The 27,803-nt window shown below is 45.0% G+C and overlaps 2 protein-coding genes across 2 annotated transcripts in view; both read right to left on the minus strand.

Moving 5' to 3' along the window:
• The window catches only part of SPATA22 (spermatogenesis associated 22), a 117,922-nt gene extending 110,696 nt beyond the window's left edge, over nucleotides 1-7,226 (minus strand). The window contains exon 1 of the mRNA XM_087883473.1: nucleotides 7,192-7,226. The gene's annotated coding sequence lies outside the window, so the exon portion shown is untranslated. The remainder of the gene's footprint in view (nucleotides 1-7,191) is intronic.
• The window catches only part of TRPV3 (transient receptor potential cation channel subfamily V member 3), an 86,313-nt gene extending 59,411 nt beyond the window's left edge, over nucleotides 1-26,902 (minus strand). Inside the window, exons 1-2 of the mRNA XM_087883470.1 lie at nucleotides 26,697-26,902; nucleotides 11,047-11,172 (exon numbers count right to left, since the gene is read on the minus strand). Of these exons, the coding sequence (XP_087739596.1) occupies nucleotides 11,047-11,168 (122 nt within the window). The 5' untranslated portion in view covers nucleotides 11,169-11,172; nucleotides 26,697-26,902. The remainder of the gene's footprint in view (nucleotides 1-11,046; nucleotides 11,173-26,696) is intronic.
• Nucleotides 26,903-27,803: the final 901 nt, after the last annotated feature.

Raw genomic sequence — 27,803 nt, forward strand, 5'->3', positions numbered from 1 at the left:
GTTTTGCTGACTATTGCATTCGTTATGCAAATATCGTCTCTTTAACTTTCTACTCAAGTATTTCTGGTGTCTTGGAAATTTTAGGATGAGTGGACTCCCACTCCCAGAATTCCCCAGCCAGCATGCTTTAAGAGGGGTGGGCTTCCCCTCCCAGAATCCCCCAGCCAGCCTGCTTTAAGAGGGGTGGGCTTCCCCTCCCAGAATCCCCCAGCCAGCCTGCTTTAAGAGGGGTGGGCTTCCCCTCCCAGAATCCCCCAGCCAGCCTGCTTTAAGAGGGGTGGGCTTCCCCTCCCAGAATCCCCCAGCCAGCCATGCTTTAAGATGGGTGGACTTCCCCTCCCAGAATCCCCCAGCCAGCATGCTTTAAGAGGGGTGGGCTTCCCCTCCCAGAATCCCCCAGCCAGCCTGCTTTAAGAGGGGTGGGCTTCCCCTCCCAGAATCCCCCAGCCAGCCTGCTTTAAGAGGGGTGGGCTTCCCCTCCCAGAATCCCCCAGCCAGCATGCTTTAAGAGGGGTGGGCTTCCCCTCCCAGAATCCCCCAGCCAGCATGCTTTAAGAGAGGTGGGCTTCCCCTCCCAGAATCCCCCAGCCAGCCTGCTTTAAGAGGGGTAGGCTTCCCCTCCCAGAATCCCCCAGCCAGCCTGCTTTAAGAGGGGTGGGCTTCCCCTCCCAGAATCCCCCAGCCAGCATGCTTTAAGAGGGGTGGGCTTCCCCTCCCAGAATCCCCCAGCCAGCATGCTTTAAGAGAGGTGGGCTTCCCCTCCCAGAATCCCCCAGCCAGTATCCCTTAAGAGGGGTGGACTTCCACTCCCAGAATCCCCCAGCCAGCATGCTTTAAGAAGGGTGGACTTCCACTCCCAGAATCCCCCAGCCAGTATCCCTTAAGAGGGGTGGGCTTCCACTCCCAGAATCCCCCAGCCAGCCATGCTTTAAGATGGGTGGACTTCCACTCCCAGAATTCCCCAGCCAGCCTGCTTTAAGAGGGGTGGGCTTCCCCTCCCAGAATCCCCCAGCCAGCATGCTTTAAGAGGGGTGGGCTTCCCCTCCCAGAATCCCCCAGCCAGCATGCTTTAAGAGGGGTGGGCTTCCCCTCCCAGAATCCCCCAGCCAGTATCCCTTAAGAGGGGTGGACTTCCACTTCCAGAATCCCCCAGCCAGCATGCTTTAAGAGGGGTGGGCTTCCCCTCCCAGAATCCCCCAGCCAGCCTGCTTTAAGAGGGGTGGGCTTCCCCTCCCAGAATCCCCCAGCCAGCCTGCTTTAAGAGGGGTGGGCTTCCCCTCCCAGAATCCCCCAGCCAGCCTGCTTTAAGAGGGGTGGGCTTCCCCTCCCAGAATCCCCCAGCCAGTATCCCTTAAGAGGGGTGGACTTCCACTCCCAGAATTCCCCAGCCAGCCTGCTTTAAGAGGGGTGGGCTTCCCCTCCCAGAATCCCCCAGCCAGCATGCTTTAAGAGGGGTGGGCTTCCCCTCCCAGAATCCCCCAGCCAGTATCCCTTAAGAGGGGTGGACTTCCACTCCCAGAATCCCCCAGCCAGCCATGCTTTAAGAGGGGTGGACTTCCACTCCCAGAATCCCCCAGCCAGCATGCTTTAAGAGGGGTGGGCTTCCCCTCCCAGAATCCCCCAGCCAGCCTGCTTTAAGAGGGGTGGGCTTCCCCTCCCAGAATCCCCCAGCCAGCCATGCTTTAAGAGGGGTGGACTTCCACTCCCAGAATCCCCCAGCCAGCCATGCTTTAAGAGGGGTGGGCTTCCCCTCCCAGAATCCCCCAGCCAGCCATGCTTTAAGAGGGGTGGACTTCCACTCCCAGAATCCCCCAGCCAGCATGCTTTAAGAGGGGTGGACTTCCACTCCCAGAATCCCCCAGCCAGCCATGCTTTAAGAGGGGTGGACTTCCACTCCCAGAATCCCCCAGCCAGCATGCTTTAAGAGGGGTGGGCTTCCCCTCCCAGAATCCCCCAGCCAGCATGCTTTAAGAGGGGTGGGCTTCCCCTCCCAGAATCCCCCAGCCAGCCTGCTTTAAGAGGGGTGGGCTTCCCCTCCCAGAATCCCCCAGCCAGCATGCTTTAAGAGGGGTGGGCTTCCCCTCCCAGAATCCCCCAGCCAGCCATGCTTTAAGAGGGGTGGACTTCCACTCCCAGAATCCCCCAGCCAGCATGCTTTAAGAGGGGTGGACTTCCCCTCCCAGAATCCCCCAGCCAGCCTGCTTTAAGAGGGGTGGACTTCCACTCCCAGAATCCCCCAGCCAGCCATGCTTTAAGAGGGGTGGACTTCCACTCCCAGAATCCCCCAGCCAGCCATGCTTTAAGAGGGGTGGGCTTCCCCTCCCAGAATCCCCCAGCCAGCCATGCTTTAAGAGGGGTGGACTTCCACTCCCAGAATCCCCCAGCCAGCATGCTTTAAGAGGGGTGGACTTCCACTCCCAGAATCCCCCAGCCAGCCATGCTTTAAGAGGGGTGGACTTCCACTCCCAGAATCCCCCAGCCAGCATGCTTTAAGAGGGGTGGGCTTCCCCTCCCAGAATCCCCCAGCCAGCATGCTTTAAGAGGGGTGGGCTTCCCCTCCCAGAATCCCCCAGCCAGCCTGCTTTAAGAGGGGTGGGCTTCCCCTCCCAGAATCCCCCAGCCAGCATGCTTTAAGAGGGGTGGGCTTCCCCTCCCAGAATCCCCCAGCCAGCCATGCTTTAAGAGGGGTGGACTTCCACTCCCAGAATCCCCCAGCCAGCATGCTTTAAGAGGGGTGGACTTCCCCTCCCAGAATCCCCCAGCCAGCCTGCTTTAAGAGGGGTGGACTTCCACTCCCAGAATCCCCCAGCCAGCCATGCTTTAAGAGGGGTGGACTTCCCCTCCCAGAATCCCCCAGCCAGCATGCTTTAAGAGGGGTGGGCTTCCCCTCCCAGAATCCCCCAGCCAGCATGCTTTAAGAGGGGTGGGCTTCCCCTCCCAGAATCCCCCAGCCAGCATGCTTTAAGAGGGGTGGGCTTCCCCTCCCAGAATCCCCCAGCCAGCCTGCTTTAAGAGGGGTGGGCTTCCCCTCCCAGAATCCCCCAGCCAGCATGCTTTAAGAGGGGTGGGCTTCCCCTCCCAGAATCCCCCAGCCAGCCATGCTTTAAGAGGGGTGGACTTCCACTCCCAGAATCCCCCAGCCAGCATGCTTTAAGAGGGGTGGACTTCCCCTCCCAGAATCCCCCAGCCAGCCTGCTTTAAGAGGGGTGGACTTCCACTCCCAGAATCCCCCAGCCAGCCATGCTTTAAGAGGGGTGGACTTCCACTCCCAGAATCCCCCAGCCAGCCTGCTTTAAGAGGGGTGGGCTTCCCCTCCCAGAATCCCCCAGCCAGCCTGCTTTAAGAGGGGTGGGCTTCCCCTCCCAGAATCCCCCAGCCAGCCTGCTTTAAGAGGGGTGGGCTTCCCCTCCCAGAATCCCCCAGCCAGTATCCCTTAAGAGGGGTGGACTTCCACTCCCAGAATTCCCCAGCCAGCCTGCTTTAAGAGGGGTGGGCTTCCCCTCCCAGAATCCCCCAGCCAGCATGCTTTAAGAGGGGTGGGCTTCCCCTCCCAGAATCCCCCAGCCAGTATCCCTTAAGAGGGGTGGACTTCCACTCCCAGAATTCTTGTCTTGCTAGAAATACATTCCTTTTCTCTGTGGCCAAAGAAAGCAACATTCAGCACTGTTTACTCAGTGCTACCTCTGAACGGACTCAATGTGGACTAGGCACGTGAGGAATGACAGGCAGACACTCTCTGGCATGACGAATCACTGCCTCGTCACCTTCTGATAACACACCCAGGTTTCTCCCAACGGATGAAAAATGGGCTTGCTTTGCCTGCTTGCATATATAAATATGACGGTTAAGGTGAGTGAGCTAGGAGAGAGGCTTCTCTAAAGCAGTCTTGGCCACTTAAGACTGGGGGGCTTCCACCCCCAGAATTCCCCAGCCAGCCATGTTGAAGTCCACAAGTGTTATGAATTCTGGGAGTGGAAGCCCACTCCTCTTAAAGGATGCTGGCTGAGAGATTCTGGGGAGGGGAGTCCACCCCTCTTAAAGGATGCTGGCTGGGGGATTCGGGGAGGGGAAGCCCACCCCTCTTAAAGGATGCTGGCTGAGAGATTCTGGGAGGGGAAGCCCACCCCTCTTAAAGGATGCTGGCTGGGGGATTCTGGGAGGGGAAGCCCACCCCTCTTAAAGGATGCTGGCTGGGGGATTCTGGGAGGGGAAGCCCACCCCTCTTAAAGGATGCTGGCTGGGGGATTCTGGGAGGGGAAGCCCACCCCTCTTAAAGGATGCTGGCTGGGGGATTCTGGGAGGGGAAGCCCACCCCTCTTAAAGGATGCTGGCAGGGAGATTCTGGGAGGGGAAGCCCACCCCTCTTAAAGGATGCTGCCTGGGGGATTCTGGGAGGGGAACTCCACCTGTCTTAAAGGATGCTGGCTGGGGGATTCTGGGAAGGGAAGCCCACCCCTCTTAAAACATGCTGGCTGGGGGATTCTGGGAGGGGAAGCCCACCCCTCTTAAAGGATGCTGGCTGGGGGATTCTGGGAGTGGAAGCCCACCCCTCTTAAAGGATGCTGGCTGAGAGATTCTGGGAGGGGAAGCCCACCCCTCTTGAAGCATGCTGGCAGGGAGATTCTGGGAGGGGAAGCCCACCCCTCTTAAAGCATTGCTGGCTGGGGAATTCTGGGGAGGGGAGTCCACCCCTCTTAAAACAGGCTGGCTGGGGAATTCTGGGAAGGGAAGCCCACCCCTCTTAAAGGATGCTGGCTGGGGGATTCTGGGAGGGGAAGTCCATCCATCTTAAAGCAAATTGACTGGGGAATTCTGGGAGTTGAAGTCCACAAGCCTTACAGTGGCCAAGGTTGGAGATCCCTGTTCTAAAAAATAAAACTAAAGCCACATCCCATCTCGGAATTCCAGAAGAGACCTTGAAGTGCCCACAGCAATTAAACCTTTGCACCATTTTTGCAATTTAAGGGAATTGACGCTGTCTCCTGAAGGAATGTTGGAAATCCAGCTTTCCAAGGTTGGAAATCTGCCCCTGGCAACTCGGGTCTTGTGCCAACAACCCTGGTATCTGCGTGGCAAATACATCTGGCTGGATCGGGCAGAAGGTTAATCAAAAGACCTTAAAAATGATTAAAAAAAAAAAATCACAGAGTGAAATAAAGATTTTGGGAAGAATGTGCTGATAGATTCTAACTGTACAGGTAGTCCTCGGCTTACGACCACAATGGAGCCCAAAATGCCTGTGGTTAAGTGAGACATTTGTTAAGTGAGCTTTGCCTCATTTTACGACCTTTCTGGCCATGGTTGTTAAGTGAATCTGCACCGCTGTTGCTAAGTTAGCAACATGGTTGTTAAGTGAATCCAGCTCCACTATTGACTTTGTTTGTCGGAAAGTCGCAAAAGCGGATCATGTGACTCTGGGACGCTGCAACCGTCATAAATACGAGTCGGTTGCCAAGCGGCTGAATTTTAATCACATGACCCACCCTGGGGATGCTGCAACGGTCGTAAGTGTGAAAAACCGTCATAGGTCACTATTTTCAGTGCCATTGTAATTTTGAAGGGTCGCTAAATTGTACGTTGAGCGTAGTGTATTTTCTTTTTGCCATTTACTTTGTATTTACTTTACTTACTTAGAAATAAGTTTTCCAGATGCACGTTTTGGAAATAAAGGTTACAGGTAGTCCTCAATTTACGGCCATTCTTTTAGGGACCGTTTGATAACAACCTATCGATGAAAGAGCTTGAAGACTTTGCCATCTGCCCTCCGTAACTGTTTTATGACCGCTGTGTCTGCTTAATGCCCCCCCCAAATGTTGTAAAATTAGATCAGTTCATGTGGGTGCTTCAACTTACAACCCTCAGGACTTGCAACCCAAATTCCAAGGGCCATTTTGGCCTTAAGTCGAGGACTCCGTTTGTTGGTTTTGAGCTGGTGTCGAATCTTAATAACCACAAAGATAAATTCTCTCCAAGAAGATCCTGCAGAAAAATCTAACCATATTGTTGTCTAGGAGCTTAGCTATATTATTACGATGGTTTTTGGTTGTTCTTTTTTTTTTTAATTTGATTTATATGCCACCCTTCTCCGGAGACTCAGGGCGGCTTACAGTGCATTAAGCAATATCCTTCATACTTTTGTATATTTATACAAAGTCAGCTTATTACCCCCACAAACCGGGTCCTCAATTTACCCACCTTAGAAAGGATGGAAGGCTGAGTCAACCTTGAGCCTGGCAAGATTCGAACTCACAGTAATTGCAGGCAGCTGGATGTTAAATGCTGCCTTAGGAGGCATTAGCCTCCTACGCCACTCAGGCTGCCCGGTTGCCCGGTCAGCCAGATGTTTAAACTGTGTTTGGCATTTTTATCCACCTACTCCAAGGACCTGGGGTAGCCAGATGTTGACTTTTTATGGCGTTAAAGGTTTCGTCGCAGGATTTAAGCTGTTCCAAGTAAAAGCTGCCTTCTGCAATTGACCGACAGAGATTGTGGGAATGTCGATGGTGTTCAAGGGGAGCTCCAGATGTTTGCATATTATTATTATTATTATTATTATTATTATTATTATTATTATTATTTATTGGTTAATCTTTAGTGAGATTCACAGCCTTTGAGGCTGGTTAATAGCTCAGCAGCTCGAGTCCTAACCAAGGACCTAGGAACTGTTAAGGTATCGTATTATTATTATTATTATTATTATTATTATTATTATTATTATTATTATTATTATTATGGTTCGTTGCCCAATCAGCCAGATGTTCTGATTGGATTTGACATTTGTATCCACCAATTGAGTCCTTCCCAAGGATGTGGGAGAGGCAAGCGTGGATGATTGATGGTGTTAAAAGCTTTCATCACAGGATTTAAGCTGTTCCAAGTAAAAGCTGCCTTCTGCAATTGACCGATAGGGATTTTGTCAAGGCCCATGGTGTTCAAAGGCTGCTCCAGATGTTTTGGGTTTGCACCCAAGGCACCTATGCCTATAGGGATTTACCTTTGCTTTCTTTTGCTGCAGTCATTCTATATCTATTTAGAGGTCTTTGTATTTTTTTTTTTAATTTGATTTATATGCCGCCCTTCTCCGGAGACTCAGGGCGGCTTACAGTGCGTTAAGCAATGGCCTTAATTCTTTTGTATATTTATACAAAGTCAGCTTATTGCCCCCACAAACCGGGTCCTCAATTTACCTACCTTAGAAAGGATGGAAGGCTGAGTCAACCTTGAGCCTGGGGAGATTCGAACTTACTTTAATTGCAGACAGCTAATGCAAGTGGATGTTAATTAGTCTGCTGAGCCACCAGAGCTTTTGTTATCCTCTCTTCTATTTTTCTGTCTCCAGACGCTGCCACGTTCAATATCCAGACCTTTTTGTCTTTCTTATCGACAATTGTTAAGTTTGCTGTGTTGTGTGGCAGGTGCCTGCTTGTTTGAATTCCAAAGTCCCAGAGCAGCTCATGAATAACAGAATAACAGCGTGGGAAGGGACCTTATAGGTCATCTAGTCCAACCCCCCACCCAAGCAGGAGACCCTTACATCATTTCTGACAGATGGCAGTCCAGTTTCTTCTTGAAAGCCTCCAGGGATGAAGCTCCCACAACTTCTGGTGGCAAGCTGTTCCATGGGTTGATTGTTCTCACTGTCAGGAAATTTCTCCTTATTTCTAGGCTGAATTTTTCCTTGTTCAGTTTCCATCCATGATTCCTTGTCTGGCCTTTGGGTGCTTTGGAGAATAGCTTGACCCCCTTCCTCCTCTCTGTGGCAGCCCCTCAAATATTGGAAGATGCTCTCCTGTCTCCCCTGGTCCTTCTCTCCACTAGACTAGCCAGGCCCAGTTCCTGCAACCGTTCATCGTAGGTTTTAGCCTTCAGTCCCCTAATCCTCTTTGTTGCTCTTCTCTGCACTCTTTTTAGAGTCTCAACATCTTTTCTATAGTGTGGTGACCAAAACTGGATGCAATACTCTAGGTGTGGCCTTACTAAGGCTTTATAGAGTGGTATTAGTACCTCCCTTCCTTGATCTTGATTGAATCCCTCTGTTAATGCAATTTAGCTTCTCCTTCTTTCTATCACTTTCTCAATTTCATGGTCCTACCAATTCTTGCTTGCCGGCAACAGCTTCTTTCTTGGAGATCTTCCAATGCACCTTTTGTTGCTACTTGGTCATGCCGTTGTTTGCAGTCAGTCTGGGCGATCCTGCGGCTGCTGAGGAGGTGATCCACTGCTTCTTTGCAGAGGCCACACTTGTTGTGTGTTGCTGTCTTCCCATTTTTTTGGTTTTCTGTGCAGCCAGAATTAGCGCCTCGGTCTCTTTCTTCAACTTTCCTGCTCTTAGCCATTGCCAGGTCTTCTTGTTATCTGTTTTTCCTGCTATTTTTTTTTAAATGTATTGGCCATGTGGTACTTTGTCTTCTCATATCTCCTTTCTCTTTTTCTTCATTTGATCTTTCTTGTAGGCCAGTTTCGTCTCTCCAGTAGCACAGGTAATCCTCAATTTACAACAGTTCGCTTTGTGACCATTTGAAGTTACAATGGCACTGAAAAAAGTGACTTTATAACCATTTTTCGCACTTTTTTTTTAAAAAAAAAATTGATTTATATGCCGCCCTTCTCCGGAGACTTAGGGCGGCTTACAATGCGTTAAGCAATAGCCTTCATACTTTTGTATATATTTTATACAAAGTCAGCTTATTGCCCCCACAAACTGGGTCCTCATTTAACCTACCTTAGAAAGGATGGAAGGCTGAGTCAACCTTGAGCCTGGGGAGATTCGAACTTACAGTAATTGCAGACAGCTGGTGTTAATCACAATGCTATCAGTCTGCTGAGCCACCAGGCCCACTTACCACCATTGCCGCATCCCCATGGTCACATGATCAAAATACAGCTGCTTGTTGTGACCCAGGCCCACGTAGTTAATATTAAATGCAAAACAGTTCCAAAAAACAATCAGATTTTATTAAAACAGCTGAGAATTAACTCATTCTCAGCTTATTCCAAATGAAATGAAAGCAAAGTCCTCAAAACACCAGTCTTCAGTTTATCTCTGACCTTGGGACAATTAGGCAAACTGCCAAAGGCTTTTCTTGGCAACAGTTCAGGAACAGAAGACGCTGACAAGAAAGAAATACAGCCAAACACGAAGCAAATCTCTCAACGGTTGTTTTCCGGCAAAGAGGCCAAGAGCCGTTGCTGGTCTTTTAAGCCTTATAGGAGAGGCCAATCATCTCTTGGCCTTACTCCTGAGTCGTCCTCTCTGCTTTATCTGCTCCTGCCTTCTGGCAGCTCTTCTCATGCGTGCATTAGGAACAGGCTCCTCCTGTTCCTCTGCCTCTCTGCTGTCAGCCTCTGGAGGCTCCGGAGTCCGCACATCCCAGATGGCCCTGGCCCCATCTCTGCCTCCGACGCAGAGCCCTCATCCGGGCCTTCCCCAGCCTCCAGGACTGGCCCATGTTCTTCCTCAGCTTCATCGCTGTCCGACTCCGCTGCCAGCTCCGCAGGCTGCTGGCGGACCACAACACCACTTGGCAACTGCTTCATATTTATGACAGTCGCAGCGTCCTCGGGTTATGTGATTCCCTTTGGCGACCTTCTGACAAGCCAAATCCACGGGGAAGCCGGATTCACTTAATACCTTCACAACTGCAATGATTCAGTCAACAACTGTGGCAAGAAAGGTCGTAAAATGGGGCAAAGCTTGCTGAACAAATGTTTCGTTTAGTAACCTAAATTCTGGGCTCAATTGTGGTCGTACGTCAAGGACTACCTGTATACCTTCCTGGCATACCGCCCCGTTTCCCCGAAAATAAGACCTCCCTGGATAATAAGCTCAATCGGGCTTTTGAGCGCATGTGCTAAAATAAGCCCCTCCCCCCAAAAATAAGACCTCCCCGAAAACATTTAAACACATGCGCAGCTGGTCCCCGCCATTTCCTCTGGTTAGGGTTAGGGAGACAGAGCTGGAAATCAGGTAAGACGGCAAGAGGAGCCCCATCTTGCTCCATGCGCCCCAAAATAATAAGACCTCCCCGAAAATAAGGCCGAGCGCTTATTGCAAGGTTCAAAAAAATATAAGACGGGGTCTTATTTTCAGGGAAACACGGTAGCTTCCCTGCTATTATTATTATTATTATTATTATTATTATTATTATTATTATTATTATTGGTATTGTTTTTGTTGTTGTTATTGTTACTTCTTTAATATTTCTTCTATCGCCGCTACCCCTCCTCTCTGCCCACGCAATGACTTTTATTCTGGCCTTCTGAATCCGAAACAATGAACGCAAAACTCCAATTGATTTATTGCATCCTATCCTGAAGTCAATGAATGGTTCGATATTCCCGAATTGCTAAACCTTGGCAATTCTATAATGAAGAAACTTCTTCCTTTTTTTCAAGTCTCTCCTTCTCTCCATCTCTCTTTCTTGGAGGCCCGGAGTTAGGTTAGGTTAGGTTTATTAAATTTGTATACCGCCCTTCTCCCGAAGGACTCAGGGCGGTGAATAAAACTAGGACATATATCATTTTCTTTGCAGTCTGATAAAACTGATTGGAAGAATTAGGTTAATTCGATACAAAGCCATTCTGGGGAAATCTAATTTCTATACGTCAGTGTTTCTCAACCTCTGCGACTTTAAGATGGAGAGACTTCAACTCCCAGAATTCCCCAGCCAGCGCTGCTGGCTGGGGAATTCTGGGAGTTGAAGTCCCCCTCATCTTAAAGTTGCAAAGATGGAAAAATACTCAGAAAAACTCAGGATTCTGGGAACTGGAATAAAACCGATTTATTAAAAATGGGACTAGCAGAGTCCTGCATTTTTTTTTTCTCGATACCCTAAAATTAACAGGGCGCTCTGCCTACGCTAATCAGGCCAATTAAATCGTTTTGATGCTCCCATGATCCGAAACTCAGTCCGTTACGCAAGTTACAGAAATGGGTCAGGGGTGATCATCCAGCCGTATCCTTTCCTCAGGATGGTTTGCGGAGTCCCCAGCTTCCCTCTGAGGTTTTGACACCTGCCAATCTGTGCCAAGAAACGGGTCACTTACCTCTTCTTGGTAGGGGTACCTTCGGCGGCTCTCTTGTCCTGGCCGGCCGCCGGCGGAGTCTCCCGAGGACTCGGCTTCTTGGTCCCCATAAGAGGAACCATCTCCTTGATGTCTTTGATCATGGTTCTAGGTGAAAAGAAACTCGGTTAGTGACCATTGTCTGCAGGTCTTCGGCTCATGGATTCCATTGAATCGGATCGGGTTGAATTGAATGGATTGGATCTTTTTTTTTTCATCCTACCTTTATCCGTTTATTGGTCATCTCCAAGGAGGCGAACGTACCTAATGCTTCTACATCTATCTATTTACCTCACAAAAACAACAGCCCTCTGAGGTGGGCTGGGCTGAGAGAGATTGACTGGTCCAAATTCACTCACCTGGTTTTCATGCCTAAAGCAGGGCTAGAACTCACCGTCTCCTGGTGATGGCCCCAAAGTCACCCAGCTGGCTTTCATGCCTAAGGCGGGACTAGAACTCACTGTCTCCTGGTGATGGCCCCAAAGTCACCCAGCTGGCTTTCATGCCTAAGGTGGGACTAGAACTCCCAGCCTCCTAGTGATTGATCCAAAGTCACCTAAGGTGGGACTAGAACTCACTGTTTCCTGATGATAGGCCCAAAGGCACCCAGCTGGACTAGAACTCCAAGTCTCCTGGTGATTGGCCCAAGGTCATCCAGCTGGCTTTTGTGTCTAAGGCAGGACTAGAACTCACCTTCTCCTGGTGATTGGCCCAAAGTCACCCAGCTGGCTTTCATGCCTAAGGTGGGACTAGAACTCCCAGCCTCCTAGTGATTGACCCAAAGTCACCTAAGGTGGGACTAGAACTCACTGTTTCCTGCTGATTGGCCCAAAGTCACCCAGCTGGACTAGAACTCCCAGTCTCCTGGTGACTGACCCTAAGTCACCCAGCCAGCTTCCCTGCCTAAGGGAGGATTAGAACTCACCATCTCCTGCTGATTGGCCCAAAGTCACCCAGCCAGCTTCCCTACCTAAGGCGGGACTAGAAGTCACCCAGCTGGACTAGAACTCCCAGTCTCCTGGTGATTGACCCAAAGTCAACCAGCCAGCTTCCTTGCCTAAGGAAAGACTAGAACTCCCAGGCTCCTGGGTGATTGGCCCAAAGTCAACCAGCCAGTTTCCCTGCCTAAAGCAGGACTAGAACTCCCCGTCTCCTGGTGATTGGCTCAAAGTCACCCAGCCGGCTTTCATGCCCAAGGCGGGACTAGAACCCAAACTCTCTGAGTTCCTAGGCCAGCAACTTAATTGGCTCTCTTCTTAACATCACGCTCAAATTCACCCACATAATGGCAGACGTGTCTCCAGGGCATAGTCAAAAAGATCAAGATGGCCTCCCCAGTGATGTCATCAAAGGTTTGGATACACCAACACGGTCGGACGCCATCTTGACTCATTTGGATCATTCTCTGTGGCCGTACACCCCCCCCCGCAATGTGATTAAATCAAAATAAATAAAACTCAACAGGTTATGGAAACGCTGGCGGTTTATTATGCCCGCCATCGCTTATTTCATTTCACGTCCATCCTCTGCCCTTCTTTAAATGGCTCGGGGCACTTTATATTAAAATTGAACTAATTTAATTGCATTAAATTAAACACCTTTTCAGAGCACCGAAGCAGAGGAATGAATAAAAAGCCAGAAGACGCATACAATCCAAAGGGACAAGAATAACCTTTATTTATTTATTGTCATTTTAAACTGGGGCCAAATTAATATATATTCTTTTAATTGTTCTTAATGTTTGTATTGTATGTTTTTATCTGGCTGTACACCGCCCTGAGTCCCTTGGGAGAAGGTGCGGTATATAAATTTGAAATAAAATAAAAAATAAATAAATAAATTATTTACTTATTTATTGTATTCACTATGAAACAAAACAAAAAACAAAAAACCAGTCCAAACAAAATTCATTATACAGGTAGTCCTCGACTTACGACCACGATGGAGCCCAAAATTTCTGTGGCTAAGCGAGACATTTGTTAAGCGAGTTTTCTCCCATTGTACGACCTTTCTTGCCACGGTTGTTAAGTGAATCCCTGCGGTCGTTAAATTAGTCACACGGTTGTTAAGTGAATCCGGCTTCCCCCTTGAGTTTGCTTGTCAGAGGTCACAAATGGGGATCATGTGATCCCTGAACACTGCAACCGTCATAAATATGAGTCAGTTGCCACATCTCTGAATTTTGATCACATGACCACAGATGCTACAACGGTCGTAAGTGTGAAAAATGGTCATAAGTCGCTTTTTCCGGTGCGGTTATAACCGCCAATGGTCACTAAACGAATGGTTGCAAGTTGAGGATAACCTGTACTGTTTGGTTTTTTTTAGTATATAGATCATGAGAATTTTTAAGGCATTCTGTACACTGGTCTTATTTCTTTAAACTGTTAAGTGCTAATATTTCTGTACAAAAAGAAAAGTCAGAAGTCACTTTTATTATATGTTTTTAAGGTATTTCTGTCACTTTATTTTGTTTTGTACATTCCCTTTTTCCTTTAGGCTTGTATTTTAATGTCAAAACTTAATAAAGATATTTTTTTTTAAAAAAATGAATTAATCATATTGCACTGATGAGGTTAATTAGTTGGGTCATGAAACGTCTGCAAGAAAATAACCAAACTCAGAGAGCAGCAAGGACGCCAGTGTCGTCTCCTCCTTCTCTTCCTCCCTTTCTCCTTCTTTACTCCACAAACCCTTCTCCCTTCGAGCACTGATGATGTTACTTAGTTGGGTCATGAAACGTCTACAAGAAAACCACCAAGCTCAGAGAGCACCAAGGACCTCTCAGTCCTCCTTCCTCTCTTCCTCCTCATTACAAACCCTTATCTCTTCTAGCACTGATGATGTTCCCTAAAATGCTTAATAAAACATCTGCAAGAAAATCACCAGGCTCAGAGAATACCTATGGCTCCCTAATTTCAACCTTTGAGCTACAAATATTCTCCTTTATCGGCAAATTAAAATTTGCAATTTTCAGGTTGTACTTCCTATAAAAATTCAATTACCTCCCAAGCCATTTCTTTTTTAAAAAATATATATATTAAACATAAAAAGATAAAATATCAAATCAAGTACATACAAAATACATTTATATTCACCCCATAAAATAAAATGGTGGATGATCTCTGGAGGGCTCGGGACAGGGGTTGTTCCTCTGTCCTGGTCCTATTAGACCTCTCAGCGGCTTTTGATACCATCGACCATGGTATCATGCTGCGCCAGTTGGAGGGGTTGGGAGTGGGGGACACCGTGTTGCGGTGGTTCTCCTCCTTTCTGTCCAACCGGTCACAGTCTGTGTTGGCAGGGGGGCAGAAGTCGACCCCAAGGCGCCTTGTATGTGGGGTGCCACAGGGGTCGGTCCTCTCGCCCCTTCTGTTCAACATTTATGTGAAGCAGCTGGGTGAGATCATCCATGGTTTCGGGGAGAAGTACCATCAGTACGCTGATGACACTCAGCTGTACATCTTAACCCCGGGCCACCCCAATGATGCCCTTGAAGTGATGTCCCGGTGCCTGAAGGCTTACGGATCTGGATGGGGAGAAACAGACTCAGGCTCAACCCATCCAAGACCGAGTGGCTGTGGTTTCCGACGTCCCGATATAGTCAGTTGGTGCCATCACTGACTATTGGGGTGAATCGTTGGCCCCCACGGAGAGGGCTCGCAACTTGGGCGTCCTCCTGGACTCACGGCTGTCTTTGGAAGAGCATTTGACAGCTGTGGCCGGGAGGACTTTTTATCAGGTCCTCCTGATCCACCAGTTGCGTCCCTTTCTGGATCGGGACCCTTATGTATGGTCACTCATGCCCTCGTCACTTCCCGCCTGGACTACTGCAATGCTCTCTACATGGGGCTCCCCTTGAGGAGCACCCGGAGGCTCCAGCTGGTCCAGAATGCGGCCGCGCGGGTGGTTATGGGAGCGACGTGGCGTTCCCATGTGACTCCTCTCCTGCGCGAGCTGCACTGGCTCCCAGTGGTCTTCCGGGTGCGCTTCAAGGTTTTGGTTACCACCTTTAGAGCGCTCCATGGCCTAGGACCGGGGTATCTACGAGATTGCCTTCTGCCACCAGTAGCCTCTCACCGACCAGTACGCTCCCATAGAGAGGGGCTCCTCCGGGTGCCGTCGGTCAAACAGTGTCGACTGGCGGCCCCCAGGGGGAGAGCCTTCTCTGTGGGGGCACCTACGATCTGGAATGAGCTCCCCCCGGAGATACGGACGATCCCGGATTTACGCACCTTCCGCCGTGCCCTCAAGACCTTTTTATTTCAACAGGCTGGCCTGGCCTAACTTCCCTTTTAATTGTTAATTTTAAATTTGTTTTAAAACAATGGGGGGTGTTTTAATTTGTTTTGGGCCAAATTATTTAATGTGTTTTTACATTGTCTTTTAAAATTTTGTATTATGTGTGTTTTATCTTTTGGCTGTTCACCGCCTTGAGCCCTTCGGGAGTAGGGCGGTATATAAATTCAATTATATATAAAAAAAATAGAAGAACAATACAAAACAAAACAAACTGAATATATATATCTATATATAGAAAGTGACTTATTACATCATTTATCTTATTTCCGGTGCTTGTTATTAATTTTATTTTCTTGTTTTCTTGTAGAATTTTACATTTACTCTCTTTTCTTTTGACTTGTCCAATCGTACCATCTATTCCGTACAGTATAATATTTTGAGTCTACCTTGTCTTTGAACTCAAATGTTAATTTAGCCATTTCTGCACAATTGTAAATTTTTTGGATTACTAGATGATCTGTTGGCAATTGATCCGTTTTCTAATGTTGTGCTAATGCCAATCTGGCTGCCGTAATTATATGTAAAATTAAATATTTTGTTTCTTTGCTATTTTTTGCTATTTCAATCGCCTCATTTTTCCTACCAAAATTATCCTCAGTTTCCCAACACCCCCCCCCCAGGGATCTTACAGGTGAATTTATGAATTTATTTATTGATTAGCCCTTAGGCCATATCAAAGTGCAGAGTTCCAGAAACAAATCATTACAAAAGTTTGGTAAAACAATCTAAATGAAATTGGAATAACGCACGATTAAAAATGCAATTAGAATAAAATACGATCTAAAATGAAATCGGAATGAAATACAATCATTTGAGATACAATTTAAATACGATTAAAGTTATATTATAATGTCACCCCTGCATCTACCCAATCAGTCTTAAAACTACTATTAAAATTACATTATTAGATCAAATGGTCTTTCCTACAATCTACCACATTCTGCTGCACTAACTTTGTCCTTTTTTTCCATCCACTTTACCGCAAATTTGGCATCTTACAGGTGGGTGAATATAGATCCACAAAGAAAATTACATATGTGGTGGACATGCCCCGAAGCAAAAAGATACTGGAGCAAAATTCGGAGATGGTTGAAAGACATAATTAAAGAAGAAATCGATTTGAATCCAGAAATATTTCTCCTGGGAATGGTAAAGAAAGGGTATGGAAAGGAAAAGGTCCATCTCCTAATATACATAACTACAGCTGCCAGACTGGCGTACGCTCAATACTGGAAAAAGAAAGACCTACCACCAGATGACCTTATAATTAGCAAAATATTAGAGTGTGCAGAGATAAGTAAATTAACGCACGAGATAAATAATGATGAAAATTCAGATTATGATACTGTGTGGGGAAGATGGTACGAATGGATAAATGATAGAATCAAGGAAGGAGTAAAAGGTGTAGAAATTAATTAGAAATGTATAGCATAAATGACACCAGATATTTTTTTCATGTATATATGTACAAACACTGCGAAACCGATGTCAAACAGAATTGTTATTATATTTTATCTGTGTAAAAAAAAATCAATAAAGTGTAAATAAATTAAAAAAAAAATAGATCCACAAAGAAAATTACTCATTTAACACAAATTGCATCCCGAGCTGGAAACGGGGATTTGGCTGATGCAGAGAAACTAAATTAAATTTCGTGCCATTTGTGTATTTTGACAGCAACCTGATCTCAATTTGCACATCCTCATCAACAAGGCAGAAAGAATGGGTAATTAATAAGAGCGAGGCGTGACTGGATGGCTTTAACTTTACTTTATAAACATTTATATCTCATCCTGTCTAATGTATACGTACCACCCAGGCTAGCAACCATTATGTCTAGGAACACAATTCATCCTGTTTAAAAACAAACAAATTAAGATTATCTCAAATAAACAAGGCTGTTTAATAAAAACAGGTAGGGAGGCGAGATAAAATTAAATGTTAAGCTTGTTTATCCACCTCAACTGCTTTGTTGGGTGGACTTCAGCTCCCAGGAATCCCCAGCCAGCAGGCTTTCAGATGGGTGGAAGGAAAGGGGAAAGAGAGGAGGGGCAGGGAAAGGAAAGGAAAGGAAAGGAAAGGAAAGGAAAGGAAAGGAAAGGAAAGGAAAGGAAAGGAAAATATAGAGAAAGGAAAGGAAAGGAAAGGAAAATATAGAGAAAGGAAAGGAAAAGAAAGGAAAATATAGAGAAAGGAAAGGAAAATATAGAGAAAGGAAAGGAAAAGAAAGGAAAGGAAAATATAGAGAAAGGAAAGGGAAGGAAAGGAAAAGAAAGGAAAGAAAGGAAAGGAGGAAAGGGAAGGGAAGGAAAGGAAAGGAAAGGAAAGGAAAGGAGGGAAGGGAAGGGAAGGAAAGGAGGAGGGAGGGGAGGGAAGAGGAAGGGGAGGGAAGGAAGAGGGAAGGGAAGGAAAAGAGGGAGGGGAGGGAGGGGGAGAGAAGGCAAGGGAAGGAAGAGGGAAGGCAAGGGAAGGAAACAGAGGGAGGGAAAAGGAAAGGAAGGAAAGGAAAGTAGGGAGGGAGGGAAGGGAAGGGAAGGGATGGGAATGGAAGGAAAGGAAAGGAAGGAAAGGAAGGAAAGGAAAGGAAAGGAAGAGGGAAGTGAAGGAAAGGAAACGGAGGAAGGGAAGAGGAAGGAAAGAAGGGAAGGGAAGGAAAGGAAAGGAGGGAAGGGAAGGGAAGCGAAGGGAAGGGAAGGAGGGAGGGAAGGGATGGGAAGGGGACGGAAGGGAAGGGAAGGAAAGGAAATGGAGGGAGGGGAGGGAAGAGAAAAGGAAGGGAAGGAAAGGAGGGAGGGAAGAGAAAGATAGGACAGGGAAAGGCCAGGACAGGGAAGAGAGGGGAGAGGAGGGAAAGGGGGTTGATTTCTTTCATGACCCATCGGTTTCTTTTCATGGTTGCCCTCGGGCTTCCCAGAAACCTTCTCCAACACCAAAGCTCAAAAGCACCAATGCTCTTCCTCTCCACTTCATAACCGCTCTGCTTAGCAACGAAAATTCTGGGCCCCAGCCGTGGTCGGAAATCTAGGACTTCCAATACACTTAAGAAGGTGCGGATTTCTTCTTCTCCTGAGTCCAACTTTCCCTACCTAGAGAGACACAGGATCTTGGTGGAGACCCATCCCAGCATCTGAATATCTGAGGGGCTCCTTGGTGCCTTCTGAGTTTGGTGGTTTTCTTGCAGACGTTTCGTGACCCAACTAGGTAACATCATCAGTGCTAGTAAGCCTTCCAATCTTTGAGGGGCTGCCCCAAAGAAGAGGGGATCAACCTGTTCTCCAAAGCACCCGAAGGCAGGACAAAAAGCAACAGATGGAAACTCACCAAGGAGAGAAGCAACCTGGAATTAAGGAGAAACTTCCCAACAGTGAGGACAATTAACCAGTGGAACTGCTTGCCACCAGAAGTTGTGGGTTCTTCATCACTGGAGGTTTTTGAGAAGAGACTGGACAGCCACTTGTCTGAAATGACATAGGTTCTTCTGCCTGAGCAGGGGGTTGGACTAGATGACCTCCAAGGTCCCTTCCCACTCTGTTTTCCTGTCCTGTCCTGTTTCCACACCTTCAGAAGATCACCTTCCAGAAGGGCATGGCTGCCAGGATTACTCCTACCTCCCACATACATGGCTTGATCCCGAGATCACTTGCGTAGCTTTCCTTAATACTCTTCCTAGCTCTCTCTCTCTCTCTCACTCCTGGTGTAAATTTCCCAGAGTTGCGTCACTGTGACTTAAGTTCAAGCCAGGTTAGGCTTCTTTGAGATTTGAGACAGGATGGTTTCCTTAATAACCTACCATGGATGGCTTTGCCGAAACCGGCACAGGGATTTTAGTTCCCATCTTTAGTTCCCATCCGGGATAAGCGACGATAAAGGATCGTGGGAATCGAAAAACCTGAAGATTTTCACGCGAGAGACCACCTTGTTGTCCGTCCAAACGGACGACAATTCACACAGATGTGACGTGTGTAAAATAAAATAAAAAGTTCACGTTCGAACTGTGCAGCCTTTTGATGCCCACGGGAGATTTTTTAAAGAAGAGATTGGACGGCCTTTCGTCCACAATGGCATAGGCCCATGATGGCCAACCAATGGCACACGTGTCACAGGTGGCACACGGAGCCATATCGGTGGGCACGTGAGCCCAGCTCCGGCGTGCATGCGTGCGCCGCCCAGCTGTTGTGGCTTTAATAAGACCAACACAACTTTTCAGGGTTAGCCAGAGACATTGTATATTGCGCAATAGGTTCAAAGCTCTGTACATGAAGCATTGAACAAAGACAGAAATTAGCTACAATGGTTTTTATACTCTTCTAAGACAAAAGATTCTGTTAACTCAGCAGTTTATGTGATCATATACATTTGTCATATTTAATTGACACTTCCCAATTACTAAGTTTTACATTTCTCTTTGCCAATTACTGAAGCATAGATTCAAATTATCTCTTGTTGATATTACATGTGGCCATCCTTTGATCTCTTTAACCTTCAAACTGTATATCACCAAATGTCTCTTATCTCTGACAACTGAGGGGCCCCTCTCTGAATGTTTCTACTTCAAAGGAATTCTCTCCTTTCAACTGGAGATAATTGGCTTCCGTCAAACAAGCACATGTCCTTTCTTACAATACTATGAATAAAGAGGGCCCTTCAGTGATCATCCAGCTGGACCCGCTTACCTACCTACATTACAGCTGATTTTCGGGCTTTCTGGGCCCACCGGAAGTAGGGAAACAGACTGTTTCCTGCCTCCGGAGGGCCTGGGTGTATGTGTGTGAGGAAGGCCTGTTTTTTTGCTCTCCCCAGGCTCCAGAGCCTTTCTAGGAGCCTGAGAAGAGTGAAAATGGCTTCTTCTGGTGGTGGTATCCCTCTTCCTCCAGAAAACACATATATTAGGAACTGTTTCCAGATTCCATTGAATTCGTTTACTTTCATTATGCCCCTCCTTACTTTAATATTACAAGTCAATTTATCATTTATGGCAATATCCCATACTTCCTTATCCCATTCTTCCAAACAATAATCACCTTGTGTCTTCCAGTTCCTAGAAATCATTAACCTTGCTGCGGTCAACAAATTTATTATCAATTCTTTAGTCTCTTTTTTTACATTTTATATCTTCCAATAGTGAGAGTAATGCTACCTTTGGTGCCTCTTCTACCTTTATTCCTACAATTTCTTCTATCTCCTTAAACACCATCTCCCACAATTTTTGCACCAATTTACACTCCCACCACATATGTAAATATGTTCCTTTTTCCCCACAACCTCTCCAACAGTTATCTGAATAGTGCTGATTCATATTGCTTAATCTAACCGGAGTTAAGTACCACCTCCATACCATTTTGTAGTAATCCTCTTTTATTCTTACTGACATATTTCTCAACACTCTTTGTTGCCAAATTCTGTCCCAACTCTGTTGCCCTATTTGTATCTTCAAATCGGGTTTCCCATACCGTCTTTCCTAAATTTCCCCTCTCCTCTTCCTCCAACAATATTTTATAGATTCCACTCATTAAGCCTTTTATCCGTTTATTTTCTTCCTTTACAGTTTGATTTTTTTTCAATTAATTCCTCAAACCTCGTTAACTCTACACTCTCCATTTTCTCTTATCCAATTTTTAGTCCATTGTTCCACTTGGCTGTAATTTAACCAAGACAACCGTTTCCCTCCTAGAACCTCTTCCAATTCCCCACGTGTCCTCATTCCTCCTAACCATTCCCTTAATTTCATTTTATTTTTCTCTTTTAACATTTCATTCACTTTATTCTTCAAATTCCCTGGGAACTTTTCCAAAATTATTACCGGTGATAATGGAAAATTCTTCGGAAACAACCTCCCTTTATATTTACTCCAAATTTCCCAAGAAGAAGCTTTGAGATTTTGGAAGCAGGAATGATCCCGAGGGGTGGGGGAGCACTCGTTGATTGTTTGTATTGTGTATATTGTTATATATTATATATTATGATTCAAAAAAAAAAAAAAGGCCTTCCCCACCACCTTTGAAGGCCCTCCGGGGGACTGGAAGTTGGTAAACGGGCCGTTTCCGGCCTCCGGAGGGCCTCCAGGAGGGGTGGGGAAGGCCGTTTTCACCCTCCCCAAGCTCCTAGAAAGGCTCTTGAGCCTGGGGAGGTCGAAAAATTGGCCTACCAGGCCCACCGTGCCGTCATGTGCCAAAAGTGTGGGGGAGCGTGGGGGAGTCACACGCATATGCGTGGGGGTGGGGCGCATAGAATTATGGGTGTGGGCACGCACACGCACGACCCCCCCCCGTTCCCCCGACTTTTGGCACGCGATGGCAAAAAGGTTAGGCCATTGGGTCTCCTTCTTGAGCAGGGAGTTGGACTAGAAATCCCACTCTGATTTTCCGGTTTGCAGACATCATCAGTACTAGAAGGAAGAGAGATCTGGGGGGAGGAGGAGGAGGAGGAAGACCGTGGGGTCCTTGGCGCTCTCTGAGTTTGGCGGTTTTCTTGCAGACATTTCACGACCCAACTAGGTAACGTCATCAGTGATGGAAGGGAGTGAGGAGAGGGGAGGATTGTGAAATTCTTGGTGCTCTCTGAGCTTGGTTGTTCGCAGACGTTTCATAACCCAACTTAGTAACATCATCCATCCTAGAAGGAAATGGGGTTTGCGGAGAGGAGGAGGAGGAGGAGGAGGAGGAGGAGAATTGTGGGGTCCTTGGTGCACTCTGAGCTTGGCGGTTTTCTTGCAGATGTTTCATTACCCAACTAGGGAACCTTATCAGTGCCAGAAGAAGGGAGGAGGAGGAGGAGGAGGATGACGACTGTGGAGTCCTTGATGCTCTCTGAGTTTGGCTGTTTGCAGACGTTTCATGACCCAACTTAGTAACATCATCCATTCTAGAAGGAAACGGGATTTGCGGTGACGGAAGAGGAGGAGGACGACAACGACGACAAATGTGGGGTCCTTGATGCTCCCTGAGCTTGGTAGTTTTCTTGCAGGCGTTTCATTACCCAACTAGGTAACATCGTCAATGCTAGCATCTGTAGCACTGATGATGTTACTTAGTTTGGTAATAAAACGTCTACGAGGAAACCACCAAGCCCTGAGAGCACTGAGGACCCCACTGCAAAAAAAATGACTGTCCATCCTCTGAACAGCCCCCCTAAAAGTCCATTGTATCTCAAAGTGTCCAGACGAATCGAATTAATGACGGGAAATACATCTGTGTGTATTGCTCGTGTCACAGCGAAATGATTCAGACGTGTGTGTTGTTTTTTCCATAATGATGTTGTTTTGCAGGTGAGCTAAATGTGGATTTAACAGACTTTTGAGATCCACCTCTCCTCCCCTCTCCTCCTGTTAATCCAGGTGTTTACTATGTAATATAGGTAGTCCTCCACTTACAACAGTTTGTTTAGTGACCGTCCAAAGTTACAACGGCACTGAACAAAAGTAACTTAGGACCGTTGTTCAAACTTACGACCGTTGCAGCATTCCCCGTGGTCACGGGATCAAAATTCGGATGCTTGGCAAGTGGCTCATATTTATGACGGTCGTAGTGTCCCGGGGTCTTACGTGATCCTTTTTCTGACGGGCAAAGTCAACGAGGAAGCTGGATTTGCTTAACAACCTTGTTACTCCCTTAACAACTCCAGTGATTCATTTAACAACCGTGGCATGAAAGGTGCTAAAAATGAGGCAAACTTCACCAATGTCTGGCTTAGTGACAGAAATTTTGGGCTTAATTGTGGTCGTACAATGAGGACTACCCGTATTTCTTTATTTATTTAAGCTTTAAAATCGGATTTATCTCCCCTAAGACGCCCATGGGACGGCTTAAAAATAAGCAAAAACCAACAGTGGAATAAAGATGTATTTTGTACATTGGGATTAACAGTGGAAGGATAAAAGAAAAGGTTAAATTAGAAAATTGATAGCTATAATAATTGGGATATTGTTTAAGCATGTATAACAATTGTGATAATTTGAGCATCTATTACCTAAGTGAAAAAGAAAAGAAAACTGAAACAATATATGATTATGACTTATAAACAAAAATTACTTAATTGGTATTATATAAATGGTATGGTTTGATAGATAGAATTTAGGATAATTGGGAAATTGTGTTGAAAATCATTATTTGAACTAAGAACTATGTTTAAATGTTAAATTGCTATATTTCTAAAATTAAAAAGATAAGATGTAAATTTGATTAATAATGGAATAAAGATTTAATGAGCATAATGATATATAAATATGTTTGAATTGTATTGTTAATAGTGAGGATTTAGGGTAAGAATTGTTGTATTATGAGTTATTAATTGAATTAAGAATTAAGGTGAGTTAATAGAAGGGTTATTGTTTTGATTAAGTAAATATGTGTTAATTTTTTTAAGATGGTATTAGTTGAATATGTGATATAAGATTTAGAAATAAGTGCTATGGCAAAATAGTATAGATAAGTTTTTGTTAAAAATTGAACAAAGTGGATCAAAGCTCTGTTCCGAAAGGATGTAATTTGTATGTTTGGAAAAAAATAAAAAACCTTTTTGCAAAAAAAACAAAAAAAAACAGCAAAAACCGAGCGTATCGAAAATGCCATCCACACTATAAAACCGATCAAGTTGTTTTATCCCTGCCTGGGACTGACAAACGCATATTATTATTATTATTATTATTATTATTATTATTATTATTATTATTATTTATTGGTTAATCTTTAGTGAGATTCACAGCCTTTGAGGCTGGTTAACAGCTCAGCAGCTCGAGTCCTAACCAAGGACCTAGGAACTGTTAAGGTATCGTCGGAGGATGTAAGCTCTTCCGAGTAAGGTGGTTTTTTGGAGAGTCAAAATGTTCAAGTCTGGCAAATTTAGAATTTCTAAATAGCGGGGTAGCCCTTTGGGTATTGCTCCGAGGGCTCCAATTACAATCGGGACAACACACGATTTCTTTTTCCACAGTCGCTCAACTTCAATTTGCAAGTCCCGGTACTTTGTGATTTTTTTCTTGCTGCTTATCTTCAATCCGTGCATCACCAGGTATTGCAATGTCAATGAACCATACTTTTTTCTTTTCAACTCTTGTTATGTCAGGTGTTCAACTATTGTTATGTTATTATTATTATTATTATTATTATTATTATTATTATTATTATTATTTCAATTTATATGCCGTCTTTCTCCGGAGACTCAGGGCATCTTACAATGCATTTAAAAAACCATTATAAAAACATTTTAAAATTATTATTATTATTTTTTTGCTTTAATTTATATGCCGCCCTTCTCCGGAGACTCAGGGCGGCTTACAATGTGCTAAGCAATAGCCTTCATCCTTTTTTGTATATTTATACAAAGTCAGCTTATTGCCCCCACAATCTGGGTCCTCATTTCACCTACCGTTGAAAGGATGGAAGGCTGAGTCAACCTTGAGCCTGGTGAGATTTGAACTTGCAGTAATTGCAAGCAGCAGTTGTTAATAACAGTGCTTTAGTCCACTGTACTACAGGCTCCATTCAGGGTTTTAATATTTTATTAATATTTGGGGAAAGGATGCCATTAAAAGTGAAAAAGACACAACCTCTCGGCTGAGTTTACATCACAATCGAGGGCGCCCACTCAGATCACATAAGGTTTCATCACCAATTTCTAAATTCTTCGCCGCCTCCTCTTTTGGGATATGACACAGCTTCGATGGTGATCCTTTTAGCCTTCCAGTCACCAATTCCCCAACCGAAGGGTGGGGAGAATGGGAACTGGAGTCCCACTTCCTGGAAAGTTCCAGGTTGGGGAAATTGAGGTCATTTTTGAGGTGTTGCTTGGAGAACCCTGACAGTCACGCCCTTCCAAAATCGAATGTCTGTTGTTTCCTTTCTTCACACATCACAGATTGTCCTCAACTTACAACAGTTCATTTGGTGACGGTTCAAAGTTACAACGGCGTGGAAAAAAGGGACGTATGACCCAGTAGTGGGTTTCAAATCGCTTCGCTATCGGTATTGCGCGCTCGCGGCACTTCTGCACAGAGCGTTTTTGATGACGTCTGGGCGGGTGGGCGGAGCCTACCGCCACTGCCACTAGCGGTTCGCGCGAACCGGGAGCAACCCACCACTGCGTAGGGCCGTTTTTTCACACTTAACGACCGTTGCAGCAGGTCAGGTGATGAAAATTGGGACCCTTGGCAACTGGCGACTTTTTGACAAGCAAAATCCATGAGGAAGCCGGATTCACTTTACAAACGGTGTTACTAATTAAACAACTGCAGTCATTCGTTTAACAACTGTGACAAGAAAAGTCGTAAAGTGGGGCAAAACTCACTTAGCAACTGTCCCTGCTTAGGGACGAAAATTTGGGGCTCAATTGAGAGTTCGCAAGTTGAAGCCTACTTGTATTTCTATACAATATATATTTCTATTATTTCGGTATATTTCAACTATTATTTCTACATATATTTCTATTTCTATTTATTTCTATTATTTCTATTTCTATTTATTTCTATTATTTCTATTATCTCAATATACTATTATTTCTATTTCATTTCTATTTTCTTTTCTTTTTTTTTTGACAAGTTTTATTGGTTTCCCCCCAATACACATCCACATATTTTTTGAAACAGAGTATTTATCATATCCTATCATATCATATCATATCATATCATATCATCATATCATATTATATCATATCATACATATCATATCATATCATATCAAATTCATCATATCCAAATATATTTTACTTAGTTTCTGCCAAAGTGTTCTTTTTCCATATTTGTTAATCAAATCTTAATTTTTTTATTCTTATTTTTATAAACAGTATCTTCTTTCTCCTTCAAATTCTATTTTTTCTATTCTCTTTTCATTATTTCTATTTATTTCTACTTCTATAATTTCTACATATTTCTATTTCTATTTATTTCTATAATTTCTATATTTCTATTTCTATCTATTTCTATTATTTTAATCTATTTCTAGTTGTTTCTATTATGTCGATACAACTTCTATTAGTTCTTCTTCTATTAGTTCTATTTCTATATATTGTTATTATTTCTATTTATTTCTATTTCCTATTTCTGTTTCTAAGCCTGGCAGCCTGAGAAACTCTCATCTCAAAAGCAAAGTGCTGAGCTGTCCTCCTTGAATCAGGTACAACAAGTTGAGAGCTATTCAAGCCATATTCCAACTACGAGAACTATAAAGTAAACAAAAAAGAATAAGGAATAAGCACATCCCTAACCGCTTTGAATCTCTCCCAAATCTAAAAAATAAAGTCCAGAAAAAGAAAAGAAAAAAGGGAAGTTAAAAAAAAAAGAATTTAAAGAAAAAACATTACAAATTCCAGAAAGCAAAAGGATGAAGGCCCATCGTTACCTTCCTTACTGAAGCTCCATCAGCTGATAAAGGAATCGGGAGAAAATCAGAATAAATTCCACCTTTCTGCTAAACTTGGATTGATTCCATCAAAACCTCTGAGTCAAGATACGGCCGCCCCACGAAATAATCCTTAAAATTTGGGAATCCGGCGTTCCCCGGCCGAGTCAAGTGCAGTTTCCCTGGATAAATACACCTTGGTGATGCTTTCTTTTGACTTCACCTGAGCCGCAAAGGGTGGAGAGAAGGAAACTTGTTGGACCACAAATTTCTGAGGCACTCGGAAAATGTTTCCGCTGATAATTAGCCATGGAAATGAGGCTGACTCACGGGAGCGATGACTTCTGGATCCCTGAATTGCACGCTTGCAAAAAAAAAAACGTTTCATCCTTTCTGATCTCTTTTTGGCTTTCTTAATTGGCTGACGAGGAACGATTTCAATCGGAATAGAGCTGGAAGAGACCTTGGAGGTCTTCTAGTCCAACCCCCTGCTTAGGCAGGAGACCCTATAGAAATGGTTGTCCTATCTCTTCTTGAAAACCTCCAGTGATGGAGAAGGAAGGAAGGAAGGAAGGAAGGAAGGAAGGAAGGAAGGAAGGAAGGAAGGAAGGAAGGAAGGAAGGAAGGAGTTAGTAGAATTGTAAAATTAGGTTTAATAAGTTGTGTTGCTTTTGGAAGAAAGAAGAAAGTGGAAGAAAGAAGGAGGAGGAGGAAGGAAGGAAGGAAGGAGTTAATAGAATTGTAAAATTAGGTTTAATAAGTTGTGTTGCTTTTGGAAGAAAGAAGAAAGTGGAAGAAAGAAGGAGGAGGAGGAAGGAAGGAAGGAAGGAGTTAATAGAATTGTAAAATTAGGTTTAATAAGTTGTGTTGCTTTTGGAAGAAAGAAGAAAGTGGAAGAAAGGAGGAGGAGGAGGAAGGAAGGAAGGAAGGAAGGAGTTAGTAGAATTGTAAAATTAGGTTTAATAAGTTGTGTTGCTTTTGGAAGAAAGAAGAAAGTGGAAGAAAGAAGGAGGAGGAGGGAGGAAGGAAGGAGTTAGTAGAATTGTAAAATTAGGTTTAATAAGTTGTGTTGCTTTTAGAAGAAAGAAGAAAGTGGAAGAAAGGAGG

Source organism: Pantherophis guttatus, chromosome 1 (genome assembly GCF_059756535.1).
Source record: "Pantherophis guttatus breed Tessera chromosome 1, ASM5975653v1, whole genome shotgun sequence".
Lineage (NCBI taxonomy): Eukaryota > Metazoa > Chordata > Lepidosauria > Squamata > Colubridae > Pantherophis > Pantherophis guttatus.